The sequence below is a fragment of the Sminthopsis crassicaudata genome, chromosome 1 (genome assembly GCF_048593235.1).
Source record: "Sminthopsis crassicaudata isolate SCR6 chromosome 1, ASM4859323v1, whole genome shotgun sequence".
NCBI lineage: Eukaryota > Metazoa > Chordata > Mammalia > Dasyuromorphia > Dasyuridae > Sminthopsis > Sminthopsis crassicaudata.
The window spans coordinates 490,823,971-490,847,002 of NC_133617.1; the positions used below are offsets into that span (position 1 = coordinate 490,823,971).

The following is a 23,032-nucleotide window of genomic DNA, read 5'->3' on the forward strand; positions in this document are numbered from 1 at the left end:
TAAACCCTGTATCAACCTGAATACCGTTAAGCAATTTGAACTGGTAGAACCACTGCTACATAGCAACAGGATGAAATATTTATTGGTAGTTACTACTGTCTGTTCCTTTTCTGATCCCTCTTTCCTAGCTCATTCTCTCTACTTTCCTCCTCCTCAAACATCATCCATAGCTACATCCTTTAATGTTCAGAATAGAATGGTGTTTTCCAACAATGCAATTTGCTTTTTAAATTTTTTAAAAATTGTTTTGTATATCTTTTCCATTTACCTCTCTGTATATATGGCATATCATCCCAATAAAATGTAAACTCCTTTTTGATAGGAACTCTTGTTGGAATTCCTTCTATCCTTATCCCCTCTTCCTTTTGGGCCACCCAACACTTAGCACACTTTATAAGTTAAATGAATTGAATGGAATCTCTGACAAGCAATGTGGAAATTCAAATATTTTCCTGTTTTTGAAGTGAAAAATGTCTCTACTCACTTGGAAAAAAAATGCTATAAGACTGAAATTTGAACCATGAAACCTAAATGTTGAAATGACTCTCAAGGCAACAAAGCTTAAAAAGAAAAATCTACACTGCATAATGCTACGCTGCATAATGTTTTATGGAGCAGAGATTTCACAAGAGATAAGTAACTAAACAATGCTTCTTGTGCCCATTCATCCTAACGATGAGCTACATTTAATTTCTCCTGTTTCTTTGGCCAGTTGATTGACTGGGTACTTTACATGGAAAACCTGAGTGATCATATCTACCATAGTAGACTAAAATATATATATATATATATATATATATATATATATATATATATATATATATATATATATATATATATATATATATATATATATATATTTTATATCGAGGCCTCTTGAAAAGATATGGTTTATATTATTTTTTTTCCTATGACAACTTTTTTTTTTTTTTTTTTTTTTTTTAAAGTCAAACAGTGTGGTATTTAGAATTCCAAACTTCTAAATTATACAGCAAGTGTGGTGGTATGCCAGCTTCTCCAGGGGGTTTTCCCAACCACAAACTTGAAAACATGGCAAATCTGAATAGGGAGGTCCCCTGATTTCTTGGCTACAAGGAAATATCAAGTCTAAAAGAATACTTACATTTGAATCTCTGAACTGAGATTCCTTTAGAATGGCTGTCCACTCAATCAGGTTTGGAGAAAGGAACTTGTCCAAGGTCACAAACCCCAAAATAACTGAAACTGGCAAATTAGAGACTAATAATAGCTTTTCTGATATATTTTGCATTCAAATTTGGGTCAGGCCAGGTACACTCTATGGACAATTCCTGATGTTACCTTCTCTGTAACTTGGTCAAATCTTTGATCCTTTACAGCAATCCATTCTCAATTGCTTTGACTCACTCCTGACTCTGTTTCTATCAGTTAATAGTAACTGTAGAAATTAATTAGCACATACACGGTCACATCCCCCAAAATGACTTCTATGAAAAAAAAAAAAAATTTTAAGACTAAGGGAATAGAGTATGAAACTGGTAAACTATACAGTACTAGCTTACAGGTGACTCACTTTTCATTTTCATCTCAACTATTCTGAATCATTAGCACCATCTTCAAATCTTCTCACTGAATTTCTTTGTTTATTAGGCAAATCGAAAGCTCATAGCCAGAATACCAAACCAAAACAAATAAACAAAAAACTAAAGATATAAAAGTAGTGTAGAGAGTCTGGTGATCTGGGAATCAAGAATTTTGAGTTTTAATCTCAGTTTGGGACACTAACTGTCAATTTACATTTTAATTTCTCAAGGAGTCACTTTCCTCACTGGTCAAAAGAGGGATTTTTATCTTCTCTTCTAGCTCTGTCAAATCAACTAGGATTTAAATATTTACTATTAGCAGGCATGGTGCTAAGATTTAAGGATACAAGGAAAAGACAAAACAAGTAAACAAACAAATAAACCCAGTTCCATAAGTGGAGGAAATCGCAATTTAAGGGGAAAGACAGCAAAAAAGACACCATGTATAATATAATATAAATTGCCAATGAGGAAAGGCACTAGCATTAAGAAGAATTAGAAAAGGCTTCTTGCAGAAGATAAGAGTTTTAAGATCTTAAAATACTCCATTAGAATTGACTTTATTACCTTTTGGGAAAAGTTATTGGGTGACAATTAGAATTCCAGCCACCACCCTTTATTTTTTACTTTATTTTTTTATCATTATTATTATTTTTTTTTAAACTTTTACCTGGGGAACAAACTATTTCATGTCTCTGGGTTTCAGTTTTCCTTTCTAATAGGTAACTAGATCTTTAATTTATTTTAATTATATTTTACTTTAGTTTTCTGATTTTCTATGAAGATACCAGGATTCTGAAAAAAAAAAATATATATATATTTTCTCTTTTTATATTAGAAGTATATTATGTAGCCCTTTCCAATTAGTTACATAAATTTATACTTCTAGGTTTAAAAATTATGTTTTATTTTATTTTTTGATCTTCAATCTCTCCTCTTTTCCCCAAATTAAGAAACAAAGAAAAATAAAACCTCTACTAAGCAAAACAAGATCTTGCACTAAGTAAAAAAAAAAAAAAAATCTCTAAGTGCACTCTGAGTCTATCATCTCTCTACCTGAAGGTTGGTAGCACGTTTTATCGTGAAGCTTCTAGAACTGTAGTTGGTCATTGTGTTTATTAGAATTCCTGAAGTTGTTTGCCCTTACAAAATTGTTTTATAAATTATTCTCCTGGTTCTGCTCATTTCACTCTGTATCAGTTCACATATATCCCAGGTTTCTCTGAAACTGTCTCCTCTCTTATCTCCAGCACAATCGTTTTCTGTCACATATACCATAACTTGTTTAGCCATTCCTCAGTTGTTGGAACCTCCTCAGTTACCTTTTCTTTTTGACACCACAAAAAGAGACATTACAAATATTTTTATGTGTATGGGTCCTTTTCTTCTTTGATTGGGACAGACTTGGAAGTGTTATCTCTGGGTCAAAGTATATACCCAGTTTAATAGCTTTTGGGGTATAATTACAAATTGTTTTTCAGGATGGCTGAACTAGCTCACAGTTCTTTCAGTGATGCATTTACATTCCTGCTTTCCCATAATTCCATTACCAGTTGTTACTTTCCTTTTTAAAAAAATTAACTTTGCCAATTGAATGAGTATTAAAGTTAACTTAATTTGCATTTAATTAATTATTATTATTATTTAGGAGCATTTTGGGGGGTATGGGTATCAATATCTTGGATTTCTTTCTCTGAAAAACCATCTTTTCATATTCTTTAACTGTTTATCAATTGAGAAATGATCAGTATTCTAGGGAACTGCATCTCTTTTCAAATGTTCCTCCCATCTTCTCAAGATGGCTTCTAGAGAAAACCACTCTCTTCTTCCATGTAAAATTTTACATATTCCCCCTTAGAAATTATTTCCACGAGTCCAGGCTGGCTAGATGTATATCCTGCCTGGCAAACCTCCTTAGAAGTATTATTTTAGATTCTATAAGAAGCAATGTGACATAGTATGAGAATGTGCTTAGGAGTCAGAAAGAGCTGGGTTCAAGTTTCAACTCTGACTTAAAGTAACTGCATGATGTAGGTATGTCAGTTGACATCTGAATGCTTCCAGACCCTAAGTTTCAAAATAATTTGCATTTATGTACAGCATTTCTTCACAAACTATTCCCTACATTAATGAAATCCCACTTACCAACCACTTATCCTCACAGCCTCTCCTTCTTCTCATAGCTCCTCAAAAAGTAGTACATAAGTGGATTTCAATGCAAACCAATGTCTTCAAATAAAAGTATTCTTTTTCAATGTCTTCCCTTCCTATCATCTTCAATCACATAAAAGAGCTTTCTGATCTCTGCATCAGAGACTAAAGTCTTTGTCTTAGTACCCCTATTATATTAAGTATTTGTTGAGGTAGTATTAAGAAGAATCACTTTGTCTCTCTTCCCCCACTCTAGAGTTCTTGTTTTCTATTTATCCTATCCAATGCCAAGTAGCAGGTCTACATGGAGAGGGTGTGTGGATATTTTTGTTAGTCTTATAGATAAACATAAAAGCAAGAAATAACAGAATCAGAGCATAGCTAGACCTTAATTACAACATGAAGGTCAAATTTTTAAATTGTTAAAAAAATTTGACATCTTCCACTTAAAATTCAGTTATTGTCTAACTCATCCCTTGTCCTCTTCCCCCAATCACTTTAACTATCTGAATCCTGGCCTTAGTTCTTTATACAACCAGGGGTCTTGGTTTGTGTTCTTTTTAAAGACTAACTTTTGGGAAAGGTGTTCTATTAAATAGGATGGTTAAGTATTATAAGCAACATTTGGAGACTTCATGAAATCATTGATAGTAATCAGTTATTATATTCAGTATCTGACTCTATGCATTTTAATTTTCACATAACCCAAATGCTGTTTCTTTGACCCTTGTTTATCATTTATGACTTAATGAGAATCAGGTATTGTTTCTGTCTCGGATTAAACTAGGGTCTGATTACCAAATCAAGGGTTAACAGTCCCTTTAATCTGGACTATTATCAATGCCTCTGAGCAATGAATGCATCTGAGAGCCTTTGGAAAGTGAGGAGAATATGAAAGAAAAGGAAAAGGGTTGTCAGGTAGTGAAGTGATACTGACTAATTTCTGTATTTAGGGGCAAGTGAGGGCGAGAGAGAAGAGATGGCATTTTGAGGAATGGAGGAAAGTCAGAAGAGCTCATTTACAAATCAGATATGTTTCTTTTGTGCTTCCCTTCCCCAGCCTCTATCTCATTTTTTTATTTGTCCTGGATGCTTTTGAATCAATTACCATGAATACACTAATCAGTATGATCTCTTTTCTTCTCTCACCAGGGACTTTTGACTGCTTCAGTTTTGCCCAGTTTTCACCTGAGCTGTTATTAGAATAAGACAAACAGGTCTTGGTCCCAGAATACTTAATTTTATTTATTTATTTATTTTAAGTTTTGAAAAGCATTTATACTTCTCCAAGAAATAAAAATAACCAAGTTTAATACCTAATTAGTTAAAAGTGGAAGCTGACTCTCTTTCACTCAGGTAATTTCCTCCTTGCTCTGCTTTCTTCCCTAACACCATCTGGTCCAGAAGCAACCTCATGATATTTGTAAGGACTTTGTCCATGAATTCTTGTGGCCCAAATTCTGTGGTTTCTCCCAGCCCCCTTCTAACTAACTTTGTCTTTTAAAAACAGATTTAAAGCCTGTGGTTCTTGCCGTGGGCATAAGAATGTTTTTTTGTAGTTCTTGAAGGACAGAGGGAGGAAGCTTTCTTTGAGAAACTATAAGATTTCTATTGCTGAAGAGAGAGAACATGTGCCCCTTTCCTCTTCAATCTCTGGCAGTTACACTTTCTTTTAACCTATAGGATGATTCTATCTATCATTTACTCCCATGAAATATCTACATTTAAAATTTAAAACTAACTCATGGAGAAAGACTAATTCTAGCCACTTAACTAGGTCAGCTCAATAAGGACTAAAAACAGGTCATAAAAAAACAGGGATAGCCATTGGCAAAGAGGTGAATTAGATGAGGTGTATTTAGTAACTTCATTTCTCTCTCTCTCTCTCTCTCTCTCTCTCTCTCTCTCTCTCTCTCTCTCTCTCTCTCTCTCTCTCTCTCTCTTTGTCTCTCTGTTTCTGTTTCTCTCTCTGTCTCTCTCTTTCTCACTCTTTTTTCTCTCTACATCAAGATTAAATTTATTTTTTTCTGCAGTATTATCTATCTTCTCAAAGAAATTTTCATTTATTCATTGCTAGTATAGAAACATGCAGATGAAGAATATTCATCACCTGATGTGGAACACTCCAGGATTAGTCCAATTAGTCCAAAACTTAGTCCAAGATCTGATCTGAATCAGGAAGAACAGGTCCCTGTTGAGCAAGGTCCCTGGCAGTTATCTTGTCCAATACCTTCATTAATAGTTGGAGAAACTAAGTTTAAGTACCTTGCCTAATGTCAAATAGGGAATAAACATCACAAGTAGGATTTGAGTCCAAGTCCTTAGATTCCGGAGTCTATGCTTTTCTACCTTTGCCAGGTTGTGTCTCTAAGGTGGGTCCAACTCCCATATTTGGATGCTCTTGTGCTTCTTACCACAGCCTTGACACTGTGATGATAAAAATAAGTGCCAGAGATTATTCTTGTATCAAAAACTTTCCTATTCTTTCAAAGTTCAGCATGAGCAATATCTTCTCTATTCTCCTATCTGAGAAGTGCTCAATTCCAACTGTGAAATTCTTTCTTCCCCGTATTCTCACATTCTATCTTGGACCATAATGAAAAATCATAGAGATAAGTCTAAAAGGGACTTTAAAGATCATCTGGCCTAAAGCCCTCATTTTTCAGATGAGGAAACTAAGTCATAGATATTAAGTGACTCACCAGGATTTCACAAGCAGTGAGTAGCAGAATTAGGATTTGAATCTCAGATATTCCAAATTCAATTCAATGAAGGAAAAACCAGTTCTTAAAGTCAGGAGACCTAGGAGCATTCAGAATTATGTTTAATTTTTCTTGGTATGAGTTTTTTTTAGCTACAACCCTAGTTCTTTTGTTCTTCGATATATAGTGTTCCAAGATCTGTGGGTCATTTAATGTAGCCACTTCTAGGTCTCATGTAATTCTAACTGTGGCTCCATCATATTTGAATTTTTTTTCTTGTTGCTCTTAATGTTTTCTGGTCATTTCAGAATTGAGCTATGGTAATTTTTTCCAGATATATGCATGGATAATTTTACAACATTGACAATTGCCAAACCTTTTGTTCTAATTTTTCCTCTCCTTCCCCCCTCCCCAGATGGCAGGTTGACCAATACATGTTAAATATGTTAGAGTATAAATTAAATACAATATATGTATACATGTTCAAACAGTTGTTTTGCTGTACAAAAAGAATCAGACTTTGAGATAGTGTACAATTAGCCTGTAAAGGAAATCCAAAATGTAGGCAGACAAAATTGAACTATGGTGTTCTTGTAGGATTTCCTCAGAGGATCTTTCTCAGGTGCTGATCAATAGATTTTTTCCTATTTCTATTTTCCCTTTTTGTTCTAACACTTTGGGATAATTTTCTTTAGTTATTTTTTTAAGTATATCTAATGATATCTAATGACCCACAGCCAATCCTTATCTCTTCCACAAATTTCCTCTGAGTAGAGCCAAAGTTGTCTTATAGCTACAATAAGGAAGTTAGGATTCCACCTGAATGAACTTTGCAGCTTTTCTGGGCCTCTGTTTCCTCATAAGTCAAATGAGAAGGATTGGACTTCAAAATCATTTCCTGATTTAACTCAGTGAACCCAGAAGATCTCCACAGGCTAATTTTCTATTTTCTTCAACCACTTAAACAAACATTCATTACTTCCTATGTGTAGAACAGAGTACTGGGCACTAGAGGAAGTACAAATCAAAACTACAGGTAGGTGACTAGTAAAATCCCTTGAAGTATTCAGATGTATTTGAATTTTCACTATTAGTAGTTATAATTATGTAAAGCATGGGTCATTGGTTTCAGCCCAGTAAAAAGAGACAGTGTGAATTTCTATAATGTGACTACTACATGAGATTCTTCATTTGTGCTGAGTTCCACTTGTAGCTCATGGAGCTTACAGTTCAATGGGAAAATCTAAGTATATATCAAATTTTAATAATATAACATGGTATCCATAATAGGTGCATAAAGCAGATATAAAATTTTTTATCTATAATTTAAGGGTAGCAGAAGGGAATGTTTTTATTAACTATATATATATAGTTATATATATATATATATATATATAGTTATATATATATATATATTCAGAATAAGTTTCATGGAAGAGATTCCATTTGAGTTAGGGATGTCTAGAAATGTCTCTAGTTCTTAGCTCATTTGGGTAGCAAAGATGACTAATAGAACCAAAGTCCAATGACTGATTGTCACTTTTCTTGCTCAGTTATTATTTTTTAATACTTCTACAGATGTTCTCTGGTGACTTGTTCAGACAGTTGCCCACTTTCCTCACTTCACATAAATTTTGTTGTTGTTGATAAGTGTAGTCAATCATTCAATCAAGCAATTTTAACAATAGAAGAGGCTCGATTTATACATCGTTTCGTTTAAAGTTTTGCATAGAAGAAAATGAAGAAATCTTGAGCATTTCACAGAAAATGAACTCTACATAAATCTAACAAGTAATATCTATTGTGGGATTTTATCAATCTATTGGACCATAGATAGTGATGGTTTTCAAATTAGATTTTTATCTTAAATGAAAAACCAAAGGTTCTATTTATTCAAATAAATTGCATGCTTTAATTGAATTTTCATAAAATGGCCCAAAAATTTAAAAATGTAAGATATTCTTTTATTAAAATATCAGTATGCATTCCTAAGAGCACTAGACCTGTTGCCATAAAGGTGTTTTTCATTTTGTGGAAATCCAGTCCCTCAGATGTAGTCCCTTGACTAAGTGTCTGAATAGAATAATGATTTATGGAGAGGAATTCATATTATTTCACTTTACTAATTGTAGTCCAGCTTGTTTTGTTTTGGGGGACGGTTAGTAAGCAAAAAGAAGGGGAAAGGATTTTTTTAAAAGCCTATAAATTGTAAAGAAAAAAATTAAAGTCCCTTCTGAAGTATATAATTTTGAGTTCTGCCTGGCTGCTGCAATGCCACTAAACTCTCTAATTCATCTAATGTTATTATAGTGTAGTAATGGCATCTCAGGATATTGCTAGTCCTTGCCATTTCAAAACATAATCATAATATAGAGGAACTCTTTTTATTCTGGGTCATATCCTTCATATAGTACATCTGACCCCAGAATCTTTAGGTGGGTTTTTTTTTTTTTTGGTTGTTGTTATTGCTTTTAATTTATTTAGAGAACCTTAAGTATATGCAGGAAGAATTAAAAAAAATAAAAAGGCCAGGAGCCATGCACTGAAATGAGTAACCACCCTGTCAGTGAAATGTTCATTGTGTGAGCTTCCTGTAGGGCAAGGGTGGGCATACTCTTCCCTTAAACTAAAAACAAAAACACTTTGGGATTTTTAAAAAATTTCATGATCTTTCCCAGGCTCCCACCAAGACATCCCACAATTTCTCTCTGTATCACTTCATTCCACATTATTTTTTAATTGTACTTTTTTTTTTTCCTTGTCAGCTCCTTTCCTGTAGAGAGAAATATATACTTGACTTGCTTCAGAACAGTAGTTCTTAATTTGGGGTTAATATCTAGTAATTAATTGATTGATTTATATTTACATATTCCTTTGATGTGACCTCAAGTGCTTTACAGAGAACCACAAAATACTTTCCCTATAAACACATATAACAGAAAGCAAGAAAAATGAGAACACACCAAAATGCAAGAAAAACACCCCAAAAATCAGATTTTCCTGACTTGCACTGCTCTATCACAAAGAGACGAATGCAACATAACTGTTCTCTTTCTTTTGCTCTTTCTAAAACACATAGCTCAGCCACTATGGTATTATGGAATAGTCTAACACCAGTCCAGAGGTTCAAGTAGGCAGACTCAGAATGGGACAAATTGATGTCTTCATTAAGGTCAAAGGCAACAACTGATGCCTTTCTATCGTCAGATCAAATGGTCTACATGCTTGATTGCAGTGGTAATAATCTCCCTCTAAGGATCATATTCCCCTGCTTACCTTCAAGAAGGGATTAGAGTAACCATGAATCACTGTTTCCCCATTGGCTTTGCAGGCAGTTAGAGCCTGTAAAAAGGTCTCTCTTTGTTTGGCATACTGGGTCAATGTTGATCCTACCCTGAATCAAGGGTAACAAGTATGCAAATGCCTTATGGTCCAGCTTCAACACATTTGTAGTCTTGTGCATCCTTATCTAACTCCTATTCCTTTTCCTATTAACCTTTCCAAAGAGTCATCTCTTCAAGGTTCTAACCAGAGGTGTAAGTTACCATTTTCTTTAATACCATTTTCCCCCAAGACCTCCCAACATCAGATAGAGTAAAAAGTCTAATACTCTGGAATTTTTTTGTCTCCTGTCAGTAAGGTGTATTGGTCGTCTTTACTGTAAAAATAACACTTGGTTGGCAAATTCTTTCAGAACCAACTACTACAATAGAATATTGGGGAGCATTTATTTCTGGTCTCTATAGAGTCTGGTTTAGGCAGTTTATTATTTACCTGAGAGTCTAAGCTTCTGCATCCCAAACACCATCTCTGCTTACCCCCCCCCCAATTCCTTAACCTGCCTGGTAAATCAATGGAATTCTTTCATTAAAGAAGATTCTCCCAATATCAGACTCCCTCTGAAGTCTTTCTCTGAAGTATCATTCTCAAAGAACAATATAATCCCTTAAGACTTTGATATTGCTGAGGAGTGTAATCATTTGCTCTGTCAGGTCCTAAGAAAACATTCTCTGGAAAGATGTAAGATAATGGTCCAAGGTCACATAGTTAATAAATAGCAGGGTGAGGATTCACATACTGCTCTTCTGACTCTCAATCCAGTAATCTTTCCACAATAATTTGCTGCCTGCTATAAAGATTAAACTGCAATCTTGTACAGTCTCCTCCCAGAATTTGCTTTGGGTCCTTCTGCATCCTCACTGACTCTTCATATTCACTCTCATCTTCAGAGCCATCTGGGTTCAGTGGCAAGATCCAGATGGCTGGAGTTGGCTCTGGATACAGTAGGAGACATTGGTCTTTTTAAGTTAAGGTCTTTCCCAGGTTTCAGTTTGATTGAGATAATACCAATTTAGTGATTAAGGCTCTTTTCTTACTTTCCTCCCTCCCTCCCTTCTTCCTTCCTTCCTTCCTTCCTTCCTTCCTTCCTTCCTTCCTTCCTTCCTTCCTTCCTTCCTTCCTTCCTTCCTTCCTTCCTTCCTCCCTCCCTCCCTTCTTTCTTTCTTCCTTCCTTCCTTTCTTCCTTTTTTCCTTCCTCTCTCCTTTCCTTCCTGACTTACCTGTGTGTGCTTTACCCAAAAGAATAGAAATTTTTATTGTCAAAACCTTATAAGATATCTTGGTGTTTTATGATTAGATTTCTTTTTTAAGGACCATGCCTTTAACCCAAATCACTGGTTCTTACTGATTAGCCAACAATATATCTCAGCTCAAGTCTCACTTCATCATTGTTTAGGACTTAATGGTTAGTAGAAAGTATAAATACTTATAGTTTCTGTTTGAGCCAGAAACCTCAAGGGGCTTCCCCTCACAGACTGATTTTTTTTTTTTTTTTGACTAGATAAAAGAGGCCATTCTTTGCCTCATTTATTATCTGGGAAAGATCATAGCTTGGAAGACCAATGGCTCCCACCACACCCAGGGCCATCATTAATTGTCCTGATCTATATATCTTGCCACTGGATCTAGATGGCTTTGGAGAAGAGAATGAGACTGGTTACTGTAGGTAGCCTACCCTCATTTAAGTCTAATTTATTCACATGTCATAGTCCTCTTCCAGAGCAAAGGACAAACAACCTATATGAATAATATGTTTTAGAAGGAGGACATTGAAACAGTTAGGTGAAGCTTCTTTCTAGCAAAGCAATGCAACTCTGAGAAGTCTAATCATCTTGAGGGCTTTCTTTATGTGTCTTTATATTCCTATATGGTATGTATGTCTCTGGGAAAGGTCTTGTGCATTGTTGTATTATAAACTCTCTCTTAGCCAATAGTTAATAACTAAAACTCCTTCTATGTGCCAGAAATCACGGGTACATAGTGTAAATCCTCCCCCTATTGTATTTATGGTCTTATCAATTAAGCTCACAAAACTGCAGGAATAGAATGCCCCAGAGAACTATGCTTTAAGTCTTCATTCAAGTCCTTTTAAAATTGTCACATTACACATTGTTCACTTCCAGATCAAAATTTCTCTCAGGTAACAAACTTCATTTATATATGTTTATATAAATACAATACATAATTCCAATCAGAATGAATATGCCTCTTCCAATAGGGTTATCCTCTAAATCAGAAGAAACCCTATTACTTTGAAAAGAAATCACATTTAAAAGGCTATTCCTTTTAAAATTATTTAAATTTATTGATGTATGATGTTTTGGAACAAGAGACGTTTACCAAACCCCTTCTGTATTACTATAGAGCAAACTCCCTCCCTCCCTCTCCCCAACAATTTATTGCTTGCTTATAGATAGGAGGGAGCTGTCCATGAACTTTGACAATATTGCCATAAATTTATGCCTCTCTTTCTCAATCAGAGATAATGATCTACACAGAGTCACTTACAACTATCCTCACCCTCAATTTCTACATAATCCTATCCTGACAGATCTTTGACTCATCTTAAAATGAGCCTGTACTAATGTAGGAAGGTCAGCATCTGCTCCTGCTGTCCCTAGAATATGAGAAAGGAAACAATGACAGGCTCAAATAACAATAGTAATGCTGGAAGCTCCTATGGATTTAATTACTATTTCTAAATTGACCGATCCTTCCCCTATCTCTCTGCTGATCTCCAACTTGCATCTTCAACTACCTTTCAGATATTTTAAACTGGATGTGCAGAAGACATCTCAAACTTTCATGTTCAAAATAGAACTCATCTCCTCTTCTCCTCCTTCCCTATTTCATCTTTTCAGTCCTTCAGGTTCACAAGCTGGTGTATCCTCAACTCTTTACTGTCTCTTACTCCTGTCACTCTCATTATCTAATCTCTTGCAAGGACTATCAATTTCACTTCTGTAAAACTCTAGAATATTTTCCCCTCTCCTCCCCCAATTCTCTTCCCCCAACACTGTCACTACTCTGAGACAGACCTTATAATAACTTCATGCCCAAATTATTGTAATAGCCTGTTAATGGATCTGCCTGTTTCAGGTCTCTTTCCATTCTAATCCATCTTCCACTGAGCCACTAAAGTGATTTTTCTACTTCATAGTTCTAACCATGTTATCCCCACTGCACTCAATAATTAACTTCAGTATTTGGCTACCTCTAGGATCAAATATAAAATGTTCTGTTTGGCATTCAGAATCCTTCATGACCTAGCTCTTTCCTACCTTCCTAATCATCTCGTTATCTTACACCCCTTCTGGTACTCTTTCCCTTGTTGCTCTACAACCAAGACACTACATCTCTGAGCTATGGGTATTTTCTCCAGTTCTCCTTCCCTCTTCATCTTCTACTTTTTCCCCTTGCTTCCTTTAAGCCCCAATAAAAATCTCATCTTCTATAGGAAATTTTTCTCAACCAATTTTGATTCTAGTGCCTTCCCTCTTTTAATTATTTCCTATTTATCCTATTTATAGCTTGTTTGTATATATTTATTTGTTTGTTTTCTCTCCCTTCAGTTCTGAACCCCTTGAGAGTGTTTTGCCTCTTCTTATATCCAGACCACTTAGTATCTGGCACACTGCAGGCACTTAATAAATATTTATTAACCAATCAACAATTTTAGAATTAACTTTGAACTTTATCAAGTAACAAGTAATGATTCCCCTGCAGTTCTTGAGTCTCCACATTAATTCCAGAAGACCTTTAAAGTAGAGGGAAGGAAAGCCAATTCTCCATTATTCCAGTGTTATCTGCCAGGTATCCCATAACACAGGCATGCCAAAAAAAAAAAATGAGAAGAAGGCTCAGAATGTATCATCAAGTATGTACACAGGTTTATCCTTGTCTAGCCCTTTAGTGTAGTCCTAAATTTGTTGTCATCGTACCATGAAATTATAAATACCTGAATAACAAAGATTTTCTTTCTTTTTCTTTTTTGTTCTTTTGTTTTCTTTTTTTCTTTCTTTTTCTTTCTTTTCTCTTTCTTTTTTCTTTCTCCTTTCTTTTTTGCATTTGTATGTCTAGTGCTTATAACAAGGTGATAGATGCTTATTAAATGTTTATTGACTTTATATAAACAGAGATTTAAAAGCACATCTCCTAGAGACATACACAACACATTGGCATATAGAAATAGACAAAGAAAACTATAAAGATGATCAGACTTCTCAGATATGTGTTGTGCCACGAAGAATCTTCATCTGACACCAGTTCAAACATCAGGCCAAGGAGCTTGACTCCCTTTACTTTTATTTTTTTTTCCTTATAGGTAGCCATAGAATAAAGGAAGACTGGCACCACCTTTAGGGCTATTGGTAAGAACTTCTTCCTTTTTGTACCATCCATCTTTTGCCATAAATTCCTGATTGTGATGACACTTTTAGACTACAATTCAGGTATTTGAAATTTTAGTACCCATACCCAGAACAATAAGTCTTCACTTTAAAAAGTGGGATGCAAATTAAAAAGCTCAGAATATTAAAAAAATATAAATTTCCCCATATTCAGTGAATTCTGGATTCTGAAAATAATATATAATTATACACTACATTTTTAACTTTGTAAATAACTTGTGTTTGGTTTATGAAAATCCCATTGTCAATACACATGAAGTCAGAAATACCATCTTAATTACAAAAGATCAAACAGGCCTTGGAAAGTTAACCAAAAGATGAAAAGCGTGACTTTGCTTCAAACACTTGGCTAATTCAGAAATGGCCCAGCAGATTGCATTTCCAGAAATATTCAGTTCTGAGTGGGAAACAAGGGTGAGAAATTCAACTGCTTGGGAGCTTTGGGAGATGTTCCTATAACCCTGAGAAAATTGGGTAAAGAAAATAAGGTGTCTTTTATACCACTGAGATATAATTGTGCAAACATGAATATTGTGTCATAATATTTTGGATAAAATTAAACAAGGCAAGTCATGGCACATAACCGAGGGCAGGACTCCAAGTTTCAGACCCAATTTGCACATTAATTAAAATGACTGTCTTTTGCTCTAATAAATAAAATCTTTAAATGATTCTCCTCTCTGAAAAAAAAAAAAGAAAGAAACAAAAGCCACAAATCTACTGGCTTTAACAGTTTTTTCATCATTTTTAAACGACTCCATATGTCAAATAACACTGGAAATGACTTTATACATCAAATAACATTGGAAAAGGAGCTATTGTGCTAATAAAATAATATTCCAAAAGAAATAGAAAAATCATGACAAATAAGTATAGCCATCCATTGTTCATATGTTTACTACCCACATATAGATGGAAGATTAAATTACTTCTCTCTAGTTAGGCCCTTCCCCAAATAGAATGAATGGGTGAAAATCAAATTTCCAAGCAAACATCACAAACAAACAACAATAATAATTACTGACATGATGTGACATTTGAAAGTTCGCAAAATGCTTCATGTACATTATTTCATATTAGCCTCAAAACATGATAGTGTGTCGTTAACTCCATCATTTAGGATGAGGAAATTCAGGTTCAGATAAATAAGGTGACTTGTTCATGTTCACAGAAAAAATGAAATTTGATTCTAAGTCTTCCTATTGATGGAGAAAAAGACCAGGCGCTGGATTCAAATTAATTATTATCATCAAGAATTTTACAAATATTATCTCATTTAAATCTTACAACAGCCCTGGGATATATTTTTATTATTCCCATTTTAAAGATGGGGAAACTGAGGCAAAGATTAAGTGATTTACCCAAGATCACATAGCTAGTAAGTAAGGTAGATTTTAATCCAGGTATTTTTTGACACCACACACAGCCCTCTATCTACTGCATCATCTAAATTATTTGCTGTGTGAATCTGCAAATCACTGAATTTCTCTGGTCCCAAACTAGATGTCCTCTAAAGCTCTTTCTCTCAATTCTATCCTAACACTAGGTAATTACCTATAAGAACCTTTTCAGCTCTAAATCTTTTGTCTACTACTACATACTTCCTCTTAGAAGTTAGCTACTAACAATTAGCTTTTTTTCCTTGCATCTTTATTGCTCCTCACTACCATCCCTGTTCCCTCTGAAGAATGTTATAACATGTTCCATTAATTTCTTTACATATTCTGGCAATGATGTGAAAGGAAGCAGGGAATATTTCTTTCTAGGCTTTATCGTGATGTTTGGAAGGAGCTATTTATAAGGGCAGAAAGAGAGAAAGGCCAGTTATGTGAGTCAAAAACAGATTGTAACGTGTCTGTCATCCATTAGTTTCTCAGAGTACCTGTCTCCCCTACAAGCAGCAAGTAATCCTCCAGGGCAATCAAGTTTAAGCCAAACACTGACAATTAAATTATAGTGGAGATTTTTATATAGATGACACAGAGCAACTCCTTAGTTCTTAATGATGTCAGTCTCTAAACTGTGGGTCTTTATGTTGACCTGAGGCTTGACATAAGGACTCTGAACCAATCCCTACCCTTGTGCTTTTCACTAATTAAAATAGCACTAGTCATTTTTCCTTTAAAGATATAAATCATATAAAAAGCCCAGATTACAAAAGTGCATATAGACATTCAGAATCAAAATAAATTCCCACAAGGACTGGTCTTGATAAACAACGTAAGGGTCCCATAATTTAGTTAGATGAAAAAGACATATCAGTTAAAATCAAAGTACTGTTGAGCCCTCACCTGACTAGTAAGCCAAGACCCTAGATAAGATATGATATGGTTCGGCTCCTGAAATGTTAAACTTCACTGGGGCTATCATCTCCAAGTATGACATTACCAATGAAAAATGCAGAAGCCTAGACTTCTGGTCCCCATCCAACAGGTTCTTTTTACCTTTGGTTCCATTGAAATGAAGCTGTGTGTTCCTCGGCTTGAGAGAACAGACCTTTTAATTGTCCTGCTATGGTAAAAATGATAATAATCTTTCAGTGCGCCAATCTGTAAATGGGGAGAAGAAAGAACAAGAGAAAAGAGTTTTAATTTATGAAAAAGTTTTCTGCCCTCTGCTTTAAAAAATCCCTATAAATTATACAATTCCTTGCTAGGCTGATATGTTACTTGAACCTTGGTGATCACCTTTCAAAAGAAGGACATCCGATATGAAATGGATGGAGTGTGTGTCCTTGAGGTAGGAACTGAGCACAACCCAAGATTATAATGGAGCAGGTTAGCCTGCCTGTATCTCCCTTTTTTAATGTTTAATTTATATGCAGCATTTTAAATAATTCCATATCAATCTATATGCATACTGTCTTCATGTAGGAAGTCTAAAAATCATCAAATAGCTATATGGTTATTAAAAAACATTCCATCTCCCTTGCTTACAGAAATGGACTGTAAAACCCTATTGTAAGATTATTTTTATCATTAACTTCACCAAAAAGAAGTCCTAGGCAACAGACCATTCACAAAGAAAATGTCACTCTGAATTTGTTTCCTACTTTCAGACAACAGAATATATCATTACAGTGTGTATTCATCTGATGAGCTGAAAACGAATGGGGGTTAGAGGGAGGGACTGAAAATGAGAACTACTCATCCAACTTGCTTGTTAATTTGGTTCTATAACATCACTATTGTGCTCCTAAATCTGATGCCATCCTTATCTATCTTAGCCACTTTGTTTTCATGCTTTATAATCATAAAGACTTTCAAATAAACTTGTAAATAAGTAACATTATACTTTTAAAAACATTCAAAACAAAAAATAGCCCAAATTCTAATCCTAAAGGCAGCTAGTTTGTATATTGGAAAGAGACTGGATAGGGAGTTAGGGAACTTGAATCTATTACTGATTCTGTTTCTGATTTGTCATCATGGAACTTTGGACCAAGATGATGAGAATACCATCCCTTTAAAAATATGTGCAGTGTTCTCTACTGTATTCTTCATCTCTTCTTCTCATCCTCCCTCCCTCCCTTCCTTGACTAGGTGTCTGAGATTGGATTTTCATGTGTAGGTATGTGTGTGTGCACGTGCCAAAAGAACCTATATACTAAAGTAGTTATGATATATGTTGGTAAAAAAAAAAAAAAACTGCCAACACCAAAAATAAATATGCCAAAACATAAATCATTCAAGTGTTACATATGAAAACGTGAAGGCTCAGGGAAGTCCTGTGATGTATCCAAAGTTATACATCTAATTAGTGGTGAAGAAGGATTAGAATCAGATATATGCTAGAGCTTGTTCTTACTGCTCAGTAAAGCCTATTGTTAAATGTTCAGTGTGAGCATTTACTCAGAAATTATCAATTGACAAAAATTTTTTTTGTTAGTTATCTAGACTTATGAAAGCATTACTGATTTAGACAAAACTTTAAAGTATGTGGATACTTTTTCTCCCCCTTCTGGAGAACCTGGTTGTTAAACATTTAGCACCATGTCCATAATTAAAATCCACATTTTTTGAATTCTGCTGTTCTTAGCATTATACTAGGTAGTATTTTTGAAATGCAAGTCACTTAACCTCTTAATCTCTAAGAGGACTGTGGAGAAGGACACTGTTCTCTCCATCCAACACTGACAGTCTATGATTTAAAATTCAGAATTTTCTTCTTCTTGTTGTCCATTAGTTACCCAGGATAAATAAGCAAAATATTGAATTTCAACAATTTAATTTGGTGATAGATACTCAAAACAATAAAATACTGCTGATTGGTCCCCATGAGATAACACCAGTGAGGAATTTTTTTTTTTAATTTTACTGTTCAAAACTTGTTGTTACAAAGGGGTTTTTTATTTTTGTTTCTGTTTTTCAAGGGAGGAAGAGATGGAAAGGAGGGAAAATACATACTTTTAAAAATTAAAGCATAAAATAAAAATTGAAAATAATGTGTTAGTTGTCAAGGGTTGCTAAAAGGTTAAAGGATTCATCCAAGATCATGCAGATAAATAAGATCATGTATGTAATGCACTTTTCAAGCCCTAAATAATTATACAAAGATTAGCTATTATGCTCAAATGAGAATATATTTCTTTAATCACATCTTCCTCTGTTCTATTTATATTCTTTACCACAATTACATGAACATGCATGCAGACATAAACATACAGACAGGCAGATATACATGCACACACACAAGGCACAAGAGTAGGGATTTTGAAAGTCTACCCAATTAATGACCTGCCTAGAGTCCAAAATATTTATCAATGCTATTTTTTTATTATTATAGCTTTTTATTTACAAAACATATGCATGGGTAATTTTTCAACACTGACCCTTGCAAAGCCTTTTGTTCCAACTTTTCCCCTCCTTCCCCCCACCCCTTCTTCTAGATGGCAGGTAGTCTAATACATGCTAAATATGGTAAAGTATATGTTAAATCCAATATATGTGTACATATTTATACAGTTATCTTGCTGCACAAGGAAAATCGAATCTAGAAAGGAAGAAAAAAACCTGAGAAGGAAAACAAAAATATAAGCAAACAATAACAGAAAGAGTGGGAATGCTATGTTGTTGTCCACACTCAATTCCCATAGTTTTCTCTCTGGGTATAGTTGATTGTCTTCTTTACTGAACAATTATCAATGCTACTTTAAGATTTTTCTAAATCTTAAAAATCACTTAACAGTTATCTGAGAAGTAGGAAGCATAATAGTATATGAACCCTTCTTTTTAAAGAAGAAACTCTGGTTGACTTTGGATAGAAAAGTTGGTTGAGCTCTGTGGGAAATTGTCTGAATGTAATCTCTAAAAAGGAAGAAGTAATAACAATTTAAACCTTTAATCTCAATGATCATGGGCAGTGAAACAATAGCAGCCAATATCGAAGTATCCCATAGTATATTTCAAGGAGGGAATTATTGGCCAGTGCTGAGATTCACAAGGACTGAGTAGACTTTGAGAACATCCCTATTATCAAACAACTTTCGACACGACAAGTAGTTCAGTATATATAGCTTTTGTGGAGAGTCCATAATTATTTGTTTTCTAAGAATTTTTGTGTAGCCTGGGCAAAATAAATATGAGATAAGTTGGAAAAGAGGAAAAGGAGAGAGAAAGAAGCAGTAGTATATAAATAAACCTGGAATTAGGAGAGGGAAGACCTCTGTTATTCCTCATAATATAATAAAAGCTGGAGACTCCTTTGAGAGTAGAAAGCTTTTTAAAAAAAAATTATGCAAAGGCTTAAAGTCTATAATTTGATTTATCTGAATATACATTTAAGACATAATTCATATTCTTACAAATAACACTATTTCAATCAATTAATATGCATTTATTGGTTACCTACTTGTCCAGGGATACTATGCTAGGGATACTATGAATACAAAGTCAAAAATGAAGCAGAGCTTGACCTCAAGGAAATTATATATTATCAGAGGAGACAAAATGTATATGTTTCTGTGTATGTGTATGTATGTAATGTGTGTGTATATATACATATGTGTGTACATATATATGGAGAGAGAGAGAAAGTATGTGTATGTAAATAAAGAGGTGACCTTGACCTTGAAGACAGGAAGATCTGAATTCAGATCTCTCCTTTTAGAGGTGAAGAATTTGAGGCACAGAGAAATAATGACTTGCCCAAGATCACAAAGATGAGAGGGATTTGAACCTTTCCTGATTCCAAGTTCAAGACCCTACCGCCCCCCCTTTTAACCTTACCGTTTTAACCTTGGACTAAAGACAACCCTGTGGTGATGAGAAGTATGATTTGAAAAGGAGAGAAATGAGACTCAGAAAAATATCTTTGGGAAATATCTTTTGGGAAAATCTGATGGGTGGTAAGGAGGACTTATATAACAATGATGGAGACTAAAATGTTCGAATTGATATGTCATGATTACTGACTGGATATGAAGATAGATGAAGGAGATGGAAGAAAACCAAAATTTCCCAACATGGTACATGCTGGTCCCATTGACAAAAAGAGGGAAGTCAAGGGGAAGATATTATGTTTGGTTTAATACATATTGAATTTGGGAGGTAATGTAGTATGGTAAAAAAAAAAAAAATAAGTAGACCGGGTTCAAAAACCTGCCAGACCTTAGGCAAATGACTTAATCTCCCTAGAGCTCAGTTTCCTTATTTGCATAATTAGGTGATTGAATTAGATGGTTTCTGAATTCTCTTTTACTTCTAGATCTATGATTTTATGAGCCCATCAAGAGTGGTGGCAATTCAGGTAGAATATTCTATAAGTTGTAAGAATCATCATTCTGGAATTTGAAAGAGAAATCAAGTCATTAACCTATAGATTTGGGAGATATGTCTAATGGGGACAGATAAAGCCAAAAAAATGGATGTGATTCCCAAGACTAAATCCAAAGGGAGAAAAAGGCCAAGGACGGAATTTGGGGAGATATGGAGACAGCCAGATTAAAGAGATTTTTTTTAAAGAATGAAAACAAATGTTTTGTTGCTCAGTCATATCCAACTCATTGTCCAAACCTTATTTGAGTTTTTTTTGGCATAAATACTGGAGTGATTTGCGTTTCCTTTTCTAGCTCATTTTACAGATAAGGAAACTGAGGAGATAGGTTTAAATGATTTGCCCAGTGTCACACAGTTAATAAGAGTTGGAGGCTAGATTAGAACTCAAGAAAGTGGATCATTGACTTCAGGTTTGACTTTATCAAATGCACCATCTAGCTGCCCCTAGGAAATAGGAGAGGTTAAAAAGAGAGAAATAGAACAAGGAGATTGTGGTGTTCCTGAGCCAACAGGGGAAAAAAACACTTAAAGGGAGACCATAGAATTATAGGAAGAGTGTCAGGAAGGATCTTAGAAAGTTGACTGTCCAACCCCTTCATTTTTATAAATGAGGAAACAGAATAGTTAAGTGATTTGCCATAAATGGCAGACACAGGATTTGAATCCAAGTCTTTTGTGGATCTGGAACATATGAAATTGATCATTTTTTTTTTTATTATTCCTGACTCTTCATTGATCTCTTGGCTCAATTATTAATTCTTCAGACATAATCAATCTTGCCTCAGCTGCTTTCTCACCTCGAATCATCCCTCTAACCAGGCTGGCTCCCTTATCCCACTGGTGACATGTTCCTGGGCCTCCATTTGGTGGAAAGATCCAGGTCAGCCATCCTTCATTCTCCTCCTAGTTCTGTTTCTGAATTTTTAGATTTCCATCCCATATCCCTATTTAGTATCTTCCCTCATCATGCTTGGGTCCCTCTAATCTGTTGTCTTCCCCTATTGGAAGGAAAAGTATATCTTTTGTTTATTTTTCTAGCACTGAGTGTAGTATCTGGCACACAGTAAGTGCTTAAAAAATGCTTTTGGTCTTGATATTGTCACTTGATTATATAGAAATAGTCTAGTCATTGGGAGTCACAAACACAAAATTATTTTTCAGTTGGGACTGGGATTCTGAAATTTTGGCAGAGTGCTGACTCTGCGCTATTGGCTAATAGATCTCATAGAACCTTTTAAGACTGGACAAGAATCAGTGTCCAATAGTTCAACTATTCAGTCCAAATAAAAGAGACAGTAATTCTATTCCAAGAATCTTTTTTTTTTTTTTAAAGCATGCTGATGTCTCTTGCCTCTTTAATATGTGTTTCCCTTAAGGACAAAAGTTGTACCTTTTAATATGCATTCTATTGCTTCTAGTATTCCTTGGCCATTTAATAAAAACTAAGAAGAAAAATGCTGTAACATATGTAGAGTCAAAGGCACTGTATGAAAACAAAGCTTAGTAACATTATCTGTGGCCCAGCACTCTATCTGCCTTCTCTGCAGTCAGGCAAAACAAATGATACCTCTATTCATATGCAGCACAACAGTATCCAGGACTAAAACAAGGAACAATATATAACCAATACAGAAACATTTTCTAAATAAAACAGGAACTCTATGAGTAGATGAAGCACAAAAAAAAATCAATAAAAGATAGATCAAAACACAACCATTTCCTCAATGCTACATAAAAAAAGAGAATGATTTCTTCCATGCTGTGCCCTCAGATTCTTCTTCACAAACACACATACACATAAATACAATATGCACTCCTTAGAGATACAACATGGAAGTCTGCCCAATGAAAAATTACCAAGAAAACTAAATTGGTCTTCAGATCTTTTCCTTTTTTCTACTCTTAAATCACTATTCATGGCTTTTTCTTATTATCCTAACATCAAAATTTAGGATTTGCACTCATAAATTAATTTGCACAAACATATAAATGATTGATAAGGCCTAAAATCTAATAACACTCCTATTTGCATTCAAATTGGGAGAAAAAGCATAAAAATATAATTGATTTTTATATGACTTTATACATATATA

The 23,032-nt window shown here is 34.5% G+C and overlaps 1 protein-coding gene across 1 annotated transcript in view; it reads right to left on the reverse strand.

Moving 5' to 3' along the window:
• PCSK5 (proprotein convertase subtilisin/kexin type 5) overlaps nucleotides 1-23,032 on the reverse strand; it is a 626,478-nt gene that overhangs the window by 553,775 nt on the left and 49,671 nt on the right. Inside the window, 1 exon segment of the mRNA XM_074281408.1 lies at nucleotides 16,608-16,712. Within this exon segment, the coding sequence (XP_074137509.1) occupies nucleotides 16,608-16,712 (105 nt within the window).